Consider the following 15,879-nt stretch of genomic DNA (forward strand, 5'->3'; position numbering starts at 1 on the left):
GCTGTTGTGATTTCACTTTTATTAAGAGGCAATCGAGTTCAACTGTGACCACCTGCCCGCCCCGGTTTCCAGAAGCACATTTCTCATTTTTTTCACTTTACGAAAAAATGTGAGCTTTAAAAGTGTTTTTAAATCTACCATGAGGTCATTAGTTATAATTTTATTTAGAATCTGACTCTGAAACTTTATAAACAACCAAGTTAAAACATTTGGCAAATCTTTGGACTTTCTTTTAGTTGCAGAACTTCGCGTACGTCAGATGAGCTTCCACGATGCATTTTGAATTCTTAATGGAAGTGTGAAAACCAGAACCAGAACGGGACTTTTCTTTAAGTATACTAGTCCTGTAATTGGCAAAATTTTTATCTCAAGTGGCTGTCAGAGCTCAAACTATTTCACGGTTTTTACAGGGGCAAAATTCGTGTTTTGCTGCAACGTTTCCACAGCCCGTCTCGGTGTGTTTTGTGTCTCGGCGGAAGGTCTCGGGGCAGTTTAACAGGAGGACTGGTCAGGTGGGGGCAGCAGGTTCTGTGTCGGGACAGATTGAGGAGAGGAAGAACCAAAAGTGTCCCTCCTCTGCGTCCTGCAGCGTCACAGCAGCCTCCAGGGGGCGCCAGGTGAACACGACAGGAAAGGCCTCGCTCTCACTCCGCTCTGGTGTTTCGGTTCGTTCCCTCAAAAGTGTTTCTTCTGGAGGATCTTCTGCCACATCTCATCTGCCGCATCTCAAATCCTTAATACTTATCTAGCCTCCAAAGATACGAGAAAAACGAACGGTTAATGTCACACAATACAAGAAAACACGATGACGTCACGTTCAGGTTGGCAAAAAATAAATGCTTTGGATAACTTAAGCTGTTGTGATTTCACTTTTATTAGGAGGCAATCGAGCCCAGCCCGGGTTCCAGAAGTACTGTTTTTGTTTTTCCAACTTTGTGAAAAAATGTGAGCTTTAAAAAGTTTTCAAATCTGCCATGAGGTCAGTTGAGGTAGTCATAAGACCTATAATTTTATTTAGAATCTGACTCAAACTTTATAAACCACAAAGTTAAAACATTTTGGCAAATCTTCTAAATGTGTTCTTTGGACTTTTTTTTTTTTTTTCCTTTATTAGTTTGTTAGATTTTGGTGCACATCAGATTAGCTTCTACGATGCCTTTTGAATTCTTAATGGAAGTGTGAAAACCCAGAACCAGAACGGGACTTTTCTTTAAGTATACTAGTCCTGTAATTGACAGAATTTAAATCTTGAAGTGGCTGTCGGAGCTCAAACTACATCATGTTTTTTTTTTATAGGGACAAAAGTCGACAGTAAATCATCTGAACGGTTTAGTATAGACCAGGAGTCTAAAACCTGGAGCTCGGGAGTTAAGAGTCGCTCTCCTCCCCCTTTTAATGTAGCTCAAAACGGATTTCTGAATTGTATGTACTCTCCTTAATAACCAGTGTTGGGAAGGTGACTTTTAAAATGTAATCCCCTACAGATTACAGATTACATCCCCCAAAATGTAGTTTGTAACATAATCCATTAAATTACTTAAAGTGAGTAACGTAATCTGAGTATTTTGGATTATTTGGTTTGCGGTAGAGAAGCAAAGACGAGGAAATCTTCACATCAGATGTTTTGTTTGCTAAAAGAAAATAAAAAAGGCCAGACTTTACTGAACCTTAGTTCAGGCACGGTGGCTGAGGGGCTAGCACTCATGCCTCACAGCAAGAAGGTTCTGGGTTCGGGTCGCCCGGGCCTTTCTGTGTGGAGTTTACATGTTTCCCCCCCGTGTTTGGATGGGTTTCCTCCGGGTGCTCCGGTTTCCCCCATCAACCCAAAACATGCTGCAGGTCTTCATAAACAGTTGATAGTCAAGGTCAGTTAAAATACAATCAATTCAGTCATTGTGTCCTTAGGCAAGACACTTCGCCTAATTTGCCTAGTATGAAAGTGTTGTGTGTGAGTGATGGTGGTGGTCGGAGGGACCGATGGCGCCGAGTGGCATGGCAGCCGCGCTTCTGTCAGTGTGCCCCAGGGCAGCTGTGGCTACAATAGTAGTTTACCATCACCAGGTACAGAGTGAATGAATAATGCTGAATAAAGTGTAAAGTGTCTTTGGGGGCAGAAATGTCTGTAAAAAAGCGCTGTATAAATAAAGACTTACTTACTTAGTCCTGTTAAATCCTGTTAGAGACATAGTTTAGACCAGGGTTTAGTCCTGGTTTAGTCCTGGTTTAGTCCTGGTTTGGACCTAGTTTAGACCTGGTTTTAGACCTAATTTAGTGTCCGGCAATGAGTGGAATTACAGAAGAAAAAAAGGATATAGCCCAAAATGTGAAAACAGGAAAACACTCACTGAAACAGTAACTGTAACTGAATACAGTTACTCATAATTTGTACTCTGATTACGTAACTCCGGTACATGTAATCTGTTACTCCCCAACACTGTTAATTAACTAAAATTGTAATAATTCCCATTGTAAATGTATAATTATGTATACTACTGTATTTTCCGCGCTCTTAAGCCTCCAACCCCATCAAAAAACAACAGCGCCGACGTCAGATTTTCAGTATTGCACTGGAGATTTAAAGTAAGTCTTAAGTAAGCACCTTTTCACAGATAACAAAATCAAAAAGTGCTTTTACAGAGCAATAAACAACATAAACGAGAAGAGAGGAATTAGACACAGTCAACCCAAAGCCTGTTTAAAGAGCAGAGTCTTGAGCTGCTTTTTAAAAGAGTATAGAACCTGTCACATAGGGTTAGGGGCAGGGGCATTCTATAATTTGGGAGCCACAGCCTGAAAACACATGTGACCCAGAGTTTTAAATCGGGTCTTTGGGATCATCAAGAGGCCCTGACCTGAAAACCGAGCCGTTTTCCGGGCTATTAGACGCGCTCTTAAGCCCCCAATTCCATCAAAAAACACCCCACAATCCAGAGCCCTATACACGAATCCACTCAGGTGTCCCAGCACGACTTCAGTAAACTACAAAGCCGCACCACCCGCAGAACACACAAACACACACGGAGCAGTGTCAGAATAATTTTATTATCCCATATTTGCTAAATACTTGTGTGATATTCTAGGCCTATGAGTTAACCATTTATGTACTACAATTCTTTGATTTATAATGTACCAATCACTTGTATGAAAATGAATAACCTCTGTGTGTTTGACAACTGTGTGCAGTGTCCTGTCGCTCTAGTGAACCTCGAGATGATTCCTCACATGAAGCCAACTCCCACTGTCACACATGCAAGAGTTATGATGGTGTCTGACCTAAGGCACCTCCTGATTGTTAATCATGTTTTATGTGTTTGTACTATGCATAGCTGCACCAGTTTCTTATTATGTCTTGGCTGTTTCCCCTTCCCCCTTGAGAATTCTCATATACTCATTCTGTAACTAGTTCCTCCTAATGAAATAAAAAGAGGAGAACGGCCTTGAGTCATCAGAACGTGTGGAGACTGTTGGTTTTGATGCCCACTCTCTGCCCGTTCTCCTCGCGAGTAAAACTGAATTAATCTCTTGTCTTTCTTCTTGTTTACAATGTTTAGATAAACCTAACAATCAGAAACACTCATCACTCCACGCCGACGAGGAACGGAACGGAGGAACGAACCGAAAAAGCGAGCGCAACGTGCCGCTTCTAGACACGACTGAACAACTGAGTCACCGCCAACACGCCGACAATCCGTTGGTCCCAGACACACCCTCCCTACACACCACAAGTGAACAAAGCCCAGAGTCACCGTGAACGAACAAACAAACAAAACCACTCACCCATCACACTGTTGTTTCCTTTAAAGTCCCACGCGGTTTATTTGTGGGAAAAAGTTCGAAAATAGACCATTTAATGACAGTGTGTTTTATAATCCAGAGCGACTAATAGCCCAGAAAATACGGTAATAAATAATGGTTTAGAGGCGTCTAACTGTATCCCATGTAAAGCTTGCCCTAAATTTCTTGCAAACACTGAATTTAGTAGCTCTCTGGTATTTTTGTTTGGTAAAAGTTGCTCACTGGAGGAAAAAGGCTGGAGACCCCTGGTATAGACACAACTATGCAATTTTATATTTCATGGTTTCTTGAAGTACATCGTGAGCCCTTGAACTGCTTGGATAATTTAATTACTCTTTACATATCTGAAATTTTGTCAAGTGTGTAGGTTTGAATGTTTTATGAAGTTTATCTATGTTATAAACAGGACATTGAATTATCCAAATTGAGATCTAATATATACGGTTTTATTTAGTGGTTTACTTTTATTCTAGTTAACCTTCCAGTCCCTGTTCCAATTTTAAGACCCGTTTTTGTGTTGAGTGAAGTTTCTCTAACTATAAGCTGCCAAATATAATCTGCGTATCATTTGTTTTTCAATATAAAACCAATCATAAGAAAATGAAAACACTTTTCTTCATTATTTGTCTGTATTTTAAGTTTCCAAATGATAATGAAAGCTGTAACCAAATGCAATCTGCAATCAAATAATTTTTCAATATAAAAAAAAACAACAATGAATAAGAAAATGAAAACACACTTTTCTTCATTATTTGTCTCCAAAACCAAAATGACAAAACTGATAATGATTCGTTTTTTTCAGTTTTCGATTTTGTGTCTAAATGAAAAATGGAAAAAAACAGATACTGACCGTTTCCCATTTACGTGACTTCTGTGACTGTGATGCTGAACTTTTGCGCCGCATACAGACTGAACCAGGACCGGACTGGGACTGGGATCAGAACTGAGACCGAGACCAGACCGGAGGCTCAGAGCCCACAGCAGAGCTCGAAGCTGAGGCTCGAACCCTGCGGAGGCTCGGAGTTAAAGCTCGGAGTCTGCCCTGGTCTCGGTCTGGTCCCGGCCTGGTCCTGGTCTGGTCTCAGTCTCAGTCCCGCTCTGGTCCCGGTCTCAGTCCTGATCTGATCCCGGTCCTGGATCAGTCCTGGTTCAGTCTGTATGCGGTGCAAAAGTCCAGCATCACAGTCACGGACGTCACGTAAACGGGAAACGTCTTATCTGTTTTTTCCATTTTTCATTTAAACACAAAATCGAAAACTGAAAAAAACGAATCGTTATCCGTTTTTTTTTCCATTTTGGTTTTGGAGACAAATAATGAAGAAAATAGTTTTTTCATTTTCTTATTTTTGGTTTTATATTGAAAAACAAATAAATGAATGACACACGGATTAAATATGAACGGTAACTGTTGATCTTGAATTCTCTGTGCACAATGAGGTTCTACAAAGTGATGTCACCTTCAGTTCATTACGGAGTCCGTCAGCTGCAGCGTGTTGGTGTTTTTTGATGTTCTGCGTGACGTCATGGTCTCAGATGGAACAGGAGCTGATGTTTCTATTAATTATATGACGCTGAAAGAAATATTATTAGGTAAATTATTAAGTAACCTACAGTTCTACGAAAACTGATCTTTCTTGCATTTCACAAACGTGTTTTTGTTTAGTTTTTTCACATTGAGATCTGATGTGTTTTCAAAGTGTTTTTTTTTTGTTTAGCAGTGTATTTCCAAAGTAGTGATGGAAGAAATTAAGAGTAAAAAAGAGCTTTTTTTAACGTCGGATTTATCATATGAAGAAGAATACTATAAATAAAGCACAACGGTATTTTGGTCTTTTCAAACGAAGCTGAATCGGATCAGAAGGATTTGCAAGAAACGCAAATGTTCAAATCATTTCGTCTTGTCACGTACAATTTTTGTCACTCGCAGACGTCCGCACCGTGTGAAGAGGAAGCACGACTTTTACTCAAGAGTTACGGCAATAAAAATAAAAGAAGTAAGTAGAAGTAAATGTTTGCTTGTAGAAAAGTAGAACTACTGTGGGAAGAACAGAAGTTGCTGAGTGTCGTATAACCACATCTGTTCATATTAGTGCACTTTAATGACACACTGTAAACTGTAAGCAAACGAACTACAATTTACTTTAATTTATTAAAATGTATTGAAATATATACAATATTTTAAATACAATTAATAAACTGTAAATAAATAAACAGATACTTTATTGATCCTGAGGGAAATTCGCGTTTTGCTGCAACGTTTCCACAGCGCGTCTCGGTGTGTTTTGTGTCTCGGTGTGTTTTGTGTCTCGGTGTGTTTTGTGCCTCGGCGGAAGGTCTCGGGTGAGTTTAACAGGACTGGTCAGGTGGGGGCAGCAGATTCTGTGTCGGGGCAGTTTGAGGAGAGGAAGAGTCAAAAGTGTCCCTCCTCTGTGTCCTGCAGCGACACAGCAGCCTCCAGGGGGCGCCAGGTGAACACGACAGGAAAAGGCCTCGCTCTCACTCCGCTCCGGTGTTTCAGTTGGAGATGAAATGGTTCGTTCCCTCAAAGTGTTTCTTCTGGAAGATGATCTGCCACATTTGTTTCCACATATGGTGTAGCATCTCAAATCCTTAAAGGTTGTATGGAGGATTTTTTTTTGTTTCAAATTGTCAATGAAAGTTGAAAATACCGTTACAGAGACACAGCAGCCTTGTAATTATGATGACCAAAAAAAAAAAAAAAAAAAGAATGAAAATCGATCAACTGTGGACGTAGTGAGGCCAGATAAACATCAGCCAATAGAAAACGAGGCTACCTCATTTTCTATTGGCTGTTAGGTCGTCAATCAAACTCCCTACGTTTCTAGTGTAACTGACTCGGGGATTACGTGGTTTATGCAGCGGTCTTAGAGGCTTTTCAAAACTGTCGCTTCCTCGAATTCGCACAAAGTTTTTTGAGATGATGGAGGAGAATCCACGACCGGTTCGCCGCAAAAGAAAATCAGTTTTTTGAGGTCGCTGAAAGAAGAAGAGAAGGGGAAAAGGAGCGAAGCCAAACTGAGGTGATTCTTGGAGATTCCTTCCAGCGATGGCGCGACTGAAGCAGACGAAGGGTCTAAAAACACCGGTCACTAAATTATTTCTAGACAGGTCACTTCAACAGTAATTCTGAACGCGCACTGGATGTAAACAAGCGTGATTCTGGAGTAAGGAGGCGGGAGGAGATGTTTCTACTACGGTGTCGCGCATGCACAACATTTGAAAAAGGACTGTCACTGTATTTCACTTCCCTAAAAATCCTCTGTACAACCTTTAATACTTATCTAGCCTCTTGCACGCCTGCCTCCATGGATACGAGAAAAACAAACAGATAATTTCACGCAAAAACACGATGACGTCACGATCGGGGTTGGCAGCCATTTTGGTAGGCAAAAAGCTTCCGTATCTACAGTCAACATCAACATCGTCAACAGTTATCGGCGAGTTTTAACTTTTCAAAGTAACGTTCTTGATCCTCGACATTCAGTGACTTGGTGTAAGATGATGAAGTCACGTCAAAACGATTAAAAGCAAAACCTACTTCAAAATAAGATGAGTTTTCTCATGACAAACAAACGCAACACAACTGTCGACACAAACGAGCGGCCCCACTGGCTTTTTGCCGACCAGCCACTGAGCACGTGCGGGAAGGACGGACGTAAACAAAAACGTTTTCTTGTAACAGTCGCTTGTGTTCATTCCTTTATAATTTTCATGCTGAAGATCTTCTGCCACATTTGCTGCCACATGGGTAAAAAAAAAAAAAAAAACCTGTAGCATCGCAAAAGCATGGATCTTTTATAGTTCTATGCTCCTTATCTAGCCTCTTGCACATTGTCTCCATGGATACGGGAAAAACAAACTGCTCTTTTCATAAAATGCAACGGTCCTTTATTTGTTTTTGAACTGCAGATGCTGCACTTTTTTTAAATTTATTTCAGATATACAGTGTAATATACAATGGTATAAACAAAAACATGGCTGGAGGTTTAAAGGTTCATATGTTCACAGGGCTCAACATGCATTACAATGAAAATAGACAAATACACATGTACAGATGTAGAAAAATAAATAAATACATGCATATTTAAAATTCCATACGACGTGCTTTTGTCTTCAAGGTTTTGGGATTTGTGCAATAATTTAGAGAATTTATATAAGAGAGGGACTGAAATACAACAAATTTGGGTTTCTGACTATAAAATTTACAGCAGTGGATATGAAACTTTGATAGGATTAGAATTAAGTTCAACACATATATTTTTTTGATGGGAATATCTTTCTCAAACACACCAAAAAGAACATGTTTCATATTAAATTGTAGGATGAGCATTTCCAAAACACATGGGTGATGCTGCACTTCTTAGTCCAGGATCCGGCCCTCCAAGATTTTTAATCTGGCCCTCGGTTGATTTTCTACTAAAATGTTTTAATTATATTTTCTATTAAAATCTTGTTAATTTTCTGTGGTGTTTATCACAGCAGCGTCTCCATCTTTCCTAACGCTCTTAAAGGACGATCGTTTTGACTGTTGACCGTGACACCCTCATCAGAAAAATGTCCAACATGAGAAAAGTGGAGCCAAGTGCAGGATTTTACAACAAAAATTTGACTTATTCCTGTTTACAAACAAGTTCATGTTAAAACTTTGTGTTGAAATTGTATTTTTCTTAAAGTTTCAGGTTGTTCATAATATAATATTTTGTTAAAGAAAGAGTTCATCAATTAAAAAAAAATCTGTAATAGATTTGTGTTTCTCTGCACAAATATTTGAACTTATTGTTATTTTTGGGGTTTATATGACATGAGTTTTCTGATCCGGACACTTTGGGATCGAAGTTGGTTGGATACGGCCCCCGAACCAAAATTAGTTTGACACCCCAAACACTATAAGGCTTATAGTGTTTATGCTGAAGATCTTTTGCCACATTTACTGCCACGTGTAAAAAAAAAAAAAAAAACCTTTAGCAACTCAAAGCTAGCCTCTTGCACGGTCTCCATGGACACGGGAAAAACAAACAGCTTATTTCATCAAATGCAATTGTCCTTTATTTGTTTTTGAACTGCAGATGCTGCACTTCTTAGTTGGTTAAATCCCATGATATGATGTTAAAAACTGAGCTCAAAAACTAAAAGTTTCAAAATGTGCTCAGTGTGTGAGCCAGACAGGCACAAGAGCAGCCAACCGCTCTGTTGCCATGACACACGGGGACAAAAACAAACAATTTATTTCATTCTGTCCTGTTGTTGTTGTTTTTTTTTTTAGAGACGTGTTTTATTTTGAAATCTTTCCCTGGACTCTCTGTGTGTTTTATTGTGAAGGTCTCTCCGGAAGCCCGTGTTTGTTGTTTCGTGTGCGGCTCTTGATCGCTGAAGCTCGGGCTGAAGTTGCGTTGTGTTGTCGCTCTGTCTCACGTCTGATCCGGGAGTAAAACCGTGACAGCTCCTGCCCCGCGCCCCGGGACCCCGACCGAACCCTCCCCCCGCCGGGACATGCCCGTTTCCCCGCCGCCGCGCTACTTTCCGAGGCCCGGGCCACACTGTTGAGCTAAAACCGCAAACGGCTGCCATGTCGCGGGGAGAAATTCCGTGTTGCGCGGCCTCGCCTGAGCTCCTCGCGTCTACGCACTGAATTTTTGGGGACGAGAACCGAGACGAGGCGCCTCTTTCCCGGCTGTCCATGCGCTAACCGCCCCCCGGGGGAACCGCAGCGTACACCGAGCCCTGCCTGCCGCTAGCCCCGACTCATGGCGGACAGCTTCGGAGAAGAGTCCAGCGGCGGTGCCCTTGGCTTAGGCGTCACCGGGCAAGGCAACGGGGCCCCTGCGCTGCCCGCTCTCACCAGCTCCGGACACCTCCTCTCCCCCGGCGGCGGCGGCGGTGCTCCCTCCGGCTCCGGGCCCGTGTCCCCCGCTCACAGTGGCCTGACCGCGGTGGTGACTCCCCTGGCGCCCGTCACCGGCTCCCTGAGCCCCGGGTCGACGCCGCCGGTGGTGGCCGTGTCTCCCGTGGTGCACACCCCGTCGCCGCTGGCCGGGGTCGGACTCGGGGTCGGCGGGGTGGCGGGGGTCGCGGGGGCCGGGCTCCTGTCCCAGATCCACGCCACGTCCTGGGACCCGACCATGAGCACGGACTGGGACAACGAGAAGGCGTCCCAGCAGTGCATACTCAGGATAAAGAGGTGGGTCACACTAACAACGACACAAACATACTACTACTACTACTACTAATAATAATAATAATAATAATAAATAATAATATTACTAATTTAGGGTGACCAGACATTCTTATTTCCTCAGGACAGTTCCCAGTTTTGAGCCTGTGTCCCCTGTCCCTTCAGATTTATCAAAAACCATTAATTTGGCCAAGAAATTTGTACACGAAATGACAGTATTTTTGACCAATCTGATCCCTGCCAACAGTAGTAATACTAACTAATAATACCAAATAATATTACTAATTTAGGGTGACCAGACTTGCCTGTTTACCCGGGACAGGTCCAGTTTTGAGCCCGTGTCCCCTGTCCCAGGAGATTTATCCAAAACCACTGATTTGTACAAGAAATTTGTACAAGAAGTCTCCCTATTTTTGACTAATCTGATCCCTGCCAACAGTAGGAATAATAACTAATAATAATATTACTAATTTAGGGTGACCAGACATTCTTATTTCCCTAGGACAGTCCCAGTTTTGAGCCTGTGTCTCCTGTCCCAGCAGATTTGTACAAGAAGTGTCCTTATTTTTGACTAATCTGATCCCTGGCAACAGTAGGAATAATAATAATACAAAATAATATTAATATAGAGTGACCAGATGTCCCTATTTCCCCGGGACAGTTCCAGTTTTGAGTCTGTGTCCCCTGTCTCAGCAGATTTATACAAAACCACTGATTTGTCCAAGAAATTTATACAAGAAGTGTCCCTAATTTGACTAATCTGATCCCTGACAACAGTAGTAATAGTAAATAATAAGAATACAAAATAATATTACTAATTTAGTGTGACCGGACGTCTCTATTTTTCCGGGACAGTCCCAGTTTTGAGCCCTGTATCTCCTGTTCCGGCATATTTATACAAAACCAGTGAAATGTCCCTATTTTTGACTAATCTGATCCCTGGCAACGGTAGTAATAATAACTAATAATAATAATACTAATTTAGGATGACGAGATGTCCCCATTTTCCCGGGACAGTCCCAGTTCTGAGCCTGTGTCCCCTGTCCTGGCAGATTTATCCAAAACCAGTGACTAGTCCAAGAAATTTATACAAGAAATTCAATTCAGTCAGTTCAATCTTAATTAAGAACACGTAATATCTGGTTCGTAGTATTAAAAAGGAAATAGTAAGAAGAAAAAAAGTAAAATCCAGTGCACGTTATAACGTTTACAGAGAAGAGCGCCAGTGTCTCCACAGCCCAGAGGTGAATCCGACAGAGCTCCTCACAGGACGCACTAGAGCTTCAATGACCCGACTGCTCAGATTCACGGCTCTACGCGTAAATGAAAAAATTACAACATCTGATCGTGACGACACAGGGTCTCGCACCACAATTTACAAATGTTTCACTGGCGCGACAGAACCCCGGCACTTTCAGTCATATTCTCAGAGAGTCGTCATAGGCCACTGTCAAACTCCGCAAACTCTTTTTCTTGTAGTTGCGCCAAAGATGAGCAGAAACATTTAAAAAGTGCGATTTTGACATGACTGGAGCACATGGAGAACTTACGGACGAGCATACATGTCTCTGTCGTCTGAGAGGTCACTGGTGACATAATGCCCGAGATATTTTTAATGTCCCAAGTCTCCCTATTTTTGACTAATCTGATCCCCGCCAACAGTAGTAATAATAACTAATAATACAAAATAAAATGACTAATTTAAGGTGACTGGATGTCCCTATTTTTCCAGGACAGTCCTCATTTTGAGCCTGTGTCTCCTGTCCCAGCAGATTTATCCAAAACCATTGATTTGTCCAAGAAATTTATACAAGAAATGTCCTTATTTTTGACTAATCTGATCCCTGACAACAGTAAAGAGTATCTATCGAAAATATGAATATTATATATTGTATTGTTTAATGTGATGATACAGTATCAATATCGTGGGCTGCTGTATCGATATATCGACAAGAGGAGTTTTTGGTTTATTTTACTAAATTATTTTGTTACAGAGCTACAGTTTTGTTGCTTGTTCAGACGAAGGAAACTCGTTTACGTGACACATTTGACTTTTTCACTGTTTTGATGATTAAAATGTTTGTGTTTCGTAAGAACTTTGCACAAGAAGTGGTTTAGCAAAGATTTTTAGTGTCACAGCCACGATTTAGCCTTTTTTATTGAACTGTGTCGAATCAAATTGAAATATATCGTATCAAATCGTATTGAATCGAAAGCTCACTGTACCGAGGTCTGTATCATATCGGCAACTTCTTAATGATACCAGCCCTACTAATAATAATACAAAATAATATTACTAATTTAGTGTGACCAGACGACCGTATTGACCCGGGACAGTCCCAGTTTTGAGTCTGTGTCCCCTGTCCCAGCAGATTTGTACAAAACCACTGATTTGTCCCAGTTTTATGCAAGAAATGTGCCGGGTGTCCCTTTTTTTGACTAATCTGATCCCTGACAACAGTAAAAAGAGGCATAAATTGTCGTTTGTTTAGGTAAAATACAAAAAAATCCTGCTTAAAGACGACCAAAACACAAAGAAAATGTGGCTAGACCGACTCGCTTGTTTGTCATAAATGATCTCTGCATAACAATTTTCCTTAATTACGCACTTGTTTAACAATTTTAGAGCTGCTCAATTACGGAAAAAAAATTAACATTGGTCAATAATTGAAATCAATTAAAAGTATTAAATAAAAAATTACACGATGCATTATTCAGCGTTTCTCTCTTTAAAAAAGGACGAGAAAAGTCTATAAAAATAGCAGGAGAGTCAAACTCAAATTCACAGCGGCCAAAATTAAAAACTGGGACTAAGTCGTGGGTCAAACTAAATATTTATTGAAAAATTTCAACAACATCTGCATTTTTTTCTCTTCTTTTGAGATATGTAATGTTTAAAGCTTTTCTTATTAAAATAAATGTTTAATAATAGTTTTGCTTAAAGGTTGTATGGAGGATTTTTTTTTTTTTTGTTTCAAACTGTCAGTGAAAGATTAAAATACCATTACAGAGACGCAGCAGCTTTGTAATTATGATGACCAAAAAAAAAAGAACGAAAATCTATCAACTGTGGACGTGTTGAGGCCAGATAAACATCAGCCAATAGAAAACGAGGCTCCCTCATTTTCTATTGGCTGTTGGGTTGTCAATCAAACTCCCTAGTGTAACTGACTCGTCGGAGCGTGGGGATTACGTGGTTTACGCAGCGGTTCTTAGAGGCTTTTTCGAACTGTCGCTTCCTCGTAGTTCTCACAAAGTTTGTCGCGACGGCGGACGAGAATCCACGACCGGAAAAGAAAGTCGGTTTTTGAGGTCGCTGAAAGAAGAAAAGAAGGGGAAAAGGAGCAAAGCCAAACTGAGGTGATTCTTGTAGATCTCGTCCAGCGATGGTGCGACCGAAGCAGACGAAGGGTCTAAAAACTGACGCGTCGGTCGCTGAATTACTTCTAAACAGGAAACTTCAACAGTAATTCTGAACACGCACAAGGACTGTCGCTGTGTTTCTCTTCCCTTAAAAAAATCCTCTATACAACCTTTAAACATTGAATCCAGAACAAACAGAATATAAAATAATAACAACATTTTAAATAAATCATGTCTCTCTAGTCGATCTGTGTGCGGTGGCAGCTCTAATACAGATTTGATTTGATCTCACGGACCAAATATAATTATATCGCGGGCCAAATTAGTTTGACATGTCTGAGTTATAGTGAAGTTTACAAATTTTCACTATGGATACAATGATATCCAAATCTCACAGTACGATATTTATTGTGATATTTTGTGGAGGCAAACAAAACTGTGAATATGCAACTTTTTCCTCATAAAATGTCTTAAATCGAAGAACTAAGACATAAAGTGCTTAAAACTGTTATTTCTTCATGTAGTTTGCACCAACACGGAGCAAAGGATCATGGTCTATGTAGTTCCCTCTGTTTTTTAGCTCTTGCTGCACCATAACAATAGCCTGATTCATCAGCTGGGTTCACTTTGTGGAAACCGTGTGACCTCGCAGCATTAGGATTCATTCGCTTGACGGTAGGCGGTCACTTTTTTTATTTAACCAATCGCTGCTGTTTGGTCGTGACGTATGTAATGCACCAAATCCCGCAGGAAGAAGGACAATAACGTCTTTCCCCTTAATAAAATTCACCAAACATTCTCTTTGTTCCGGCTTTAAATCCTCGACCTCGGGAATCGTCGCCAACACAGAATGCCTGGCTCTTTGCTGATTGGCCGGTGCCCGAACTCGCACTTATATTGTGATGGTCCACGATATTATTTCGAAACTTTTGACGATTCAGTATCACGATATTTCAGTTACTGTTACACCCCTACTTTTCACTGTGTCTTAAATAATAACAAAATATATTTATCTGGAAAATCAATTACAATTTTCACTCAACAGAAAAACATTGCAACAATATCGGACAGATACGAGATCTGTGGAAATCCTCCGATATATCCAGTGTCGGGGAGTAACAGATTACATGTACCAGAGTTATGTAATCAGAGTACAAATGATGAGTAACTGTATTCAGTTACAGTTACTGTTTCAGTGAGTGGTAATTGAAATAAATGGATTACATGGTGGTAATTTCCTGTTTTCACAATTTTGGGCTAAACCAGGACTAAAACCAGGACTATATCAGGACTAAAAGTAAGACTAAAACTAGGACTAAACTAGGACCAAACCAGGACTAAAACCAGGACTAAAAGTAAGACTAAAACTAGGACCAAAACTAGGACCAAACCAGGACTAAAACTAGGACTAAAACCAGGACTAAAACCAGGACTAAAACCAGGACTAAAACCAGGACTAAAACCAGGACTAAATCAGGACTAAAAAGACTAAAGACTAAAACTAGGACTAAAACCAGGACTAAAACCAGGACTAAAAGTAAGACTAAAACTAGGACCAAACTAGGACTAAACTAGGACCAAACCAGGACTAAAACCAGACTAAAAGGACTAAGACTAAAAGTAGGACTAAAACTAGGACCAAACTAGGACCAAACCAGGACTAAAACAGGACTAAAACCAGGACTAAAACCAGGACTAAAACCAGGACTAAATCAGGACTAAAAGTAAGACTAAAACTAGGACTAAACCAGGACTAAAACCAGGACTAAATCAGGACTAAAAGTAAGACTAAAACTAGGACTAAACTAGGACCAAACCAGGACTAAAACCAGGACTAAAAGTAAGACTAAAACTAGGACTAAACTAGGACCAAACCAGGACTAAAACTAGGACTAAAACTAGGACTAAAACAGGACTAGGACTAAAAACCAGGACTAAACAGGACTAAAACCAGGACTAAAACCAGGACTAAAACCAGGACTAAAACCAGGACTAAAACCAGGACTAAAACCAGGACTAAAACCAGGACTAAAACCAGGACTAAAACCAGGACTAAACAATATGACACTGTCAGTAGGTGGACATCATTTAAGGCAGCAGTGATCTCATACAGAAAACATTTCCCTGTCAATAATAGTTTTAATTTGGTTAAGTAAAGTCTGGGCTTTTTTATTTTCTTTTATCAAAACAAAACAAAACTTCTTATGTTCAGATCCTCGTCTTTGTTTCTCTACAGTAAAACAAAAGTCTGTTCGTGGAGACTCGGGCTCAACAGACAATTTGAAGAAAAAAAACAAGAATTTTCAGGATGTGGTTGTTACATTCATGCAGTTTTAAAAAGCACGACAATATCAAGTAATCCAAAAGTATTCAGATTACATTACTCACTTTTAGTAATTTATTGGATTACGTTACAAACTACATTTTGGGGTATGTAATCTGTAATCTGTAGGGGATTACATTTTAAAAGTCACCTTCCCAACACCGGATATAACTGATAACCATCCCCACTTGGAGCCTTCAGTCAT

The 15,879-nt window shown here is 40.5% G+C and overlaps 1 protein-coding gene across 1 annotated transcript in view; it reads left to right on the forward strand.

Moving 5' to 3' along the window:
* Window positions 1-9,165: 9,165 nt before the first annotated feature.
* ube2z (ubiquitin-conjugating enzyme E2Z) overlaps window positions 9,166-15,879 on the forward strand; it is a 38,663-nt gene continuing 31,949 nt past the window's right edge. Inside the window, exon 1 of the mRNA XM_020922573.2 lies at window positions 9,166-9,994. Coding sequence (XP_020778232.2) covers window positions 9,561-9,994 — 434 coding nt within the window. The 5' untranslated portion in view covers window positions 9,166-9,560. The remainder of the gene's footprint in view (window positions 9,995-15,879) is intronic.

This window comes from Boleophthalmus pectinirostris, unplaced genomic scaffold (assembly GCF_026225935.1).
Source record: "Boleophthalmus pectinirostris isolate CB_2022bp ecotype Guang Dong unplaced genomic scaffold, ASM2622593v1 HiC_scaffold_17, whole genome shotgun sequence".
NCBI classification, from domain to species: domain Eukaryota; kingdom Metazoa; phylum Chordata; class Actinopteri; order Gobiiformes; family Gobiidae; genus Boleophthalmus; species Boleophthalmus pectinirostris.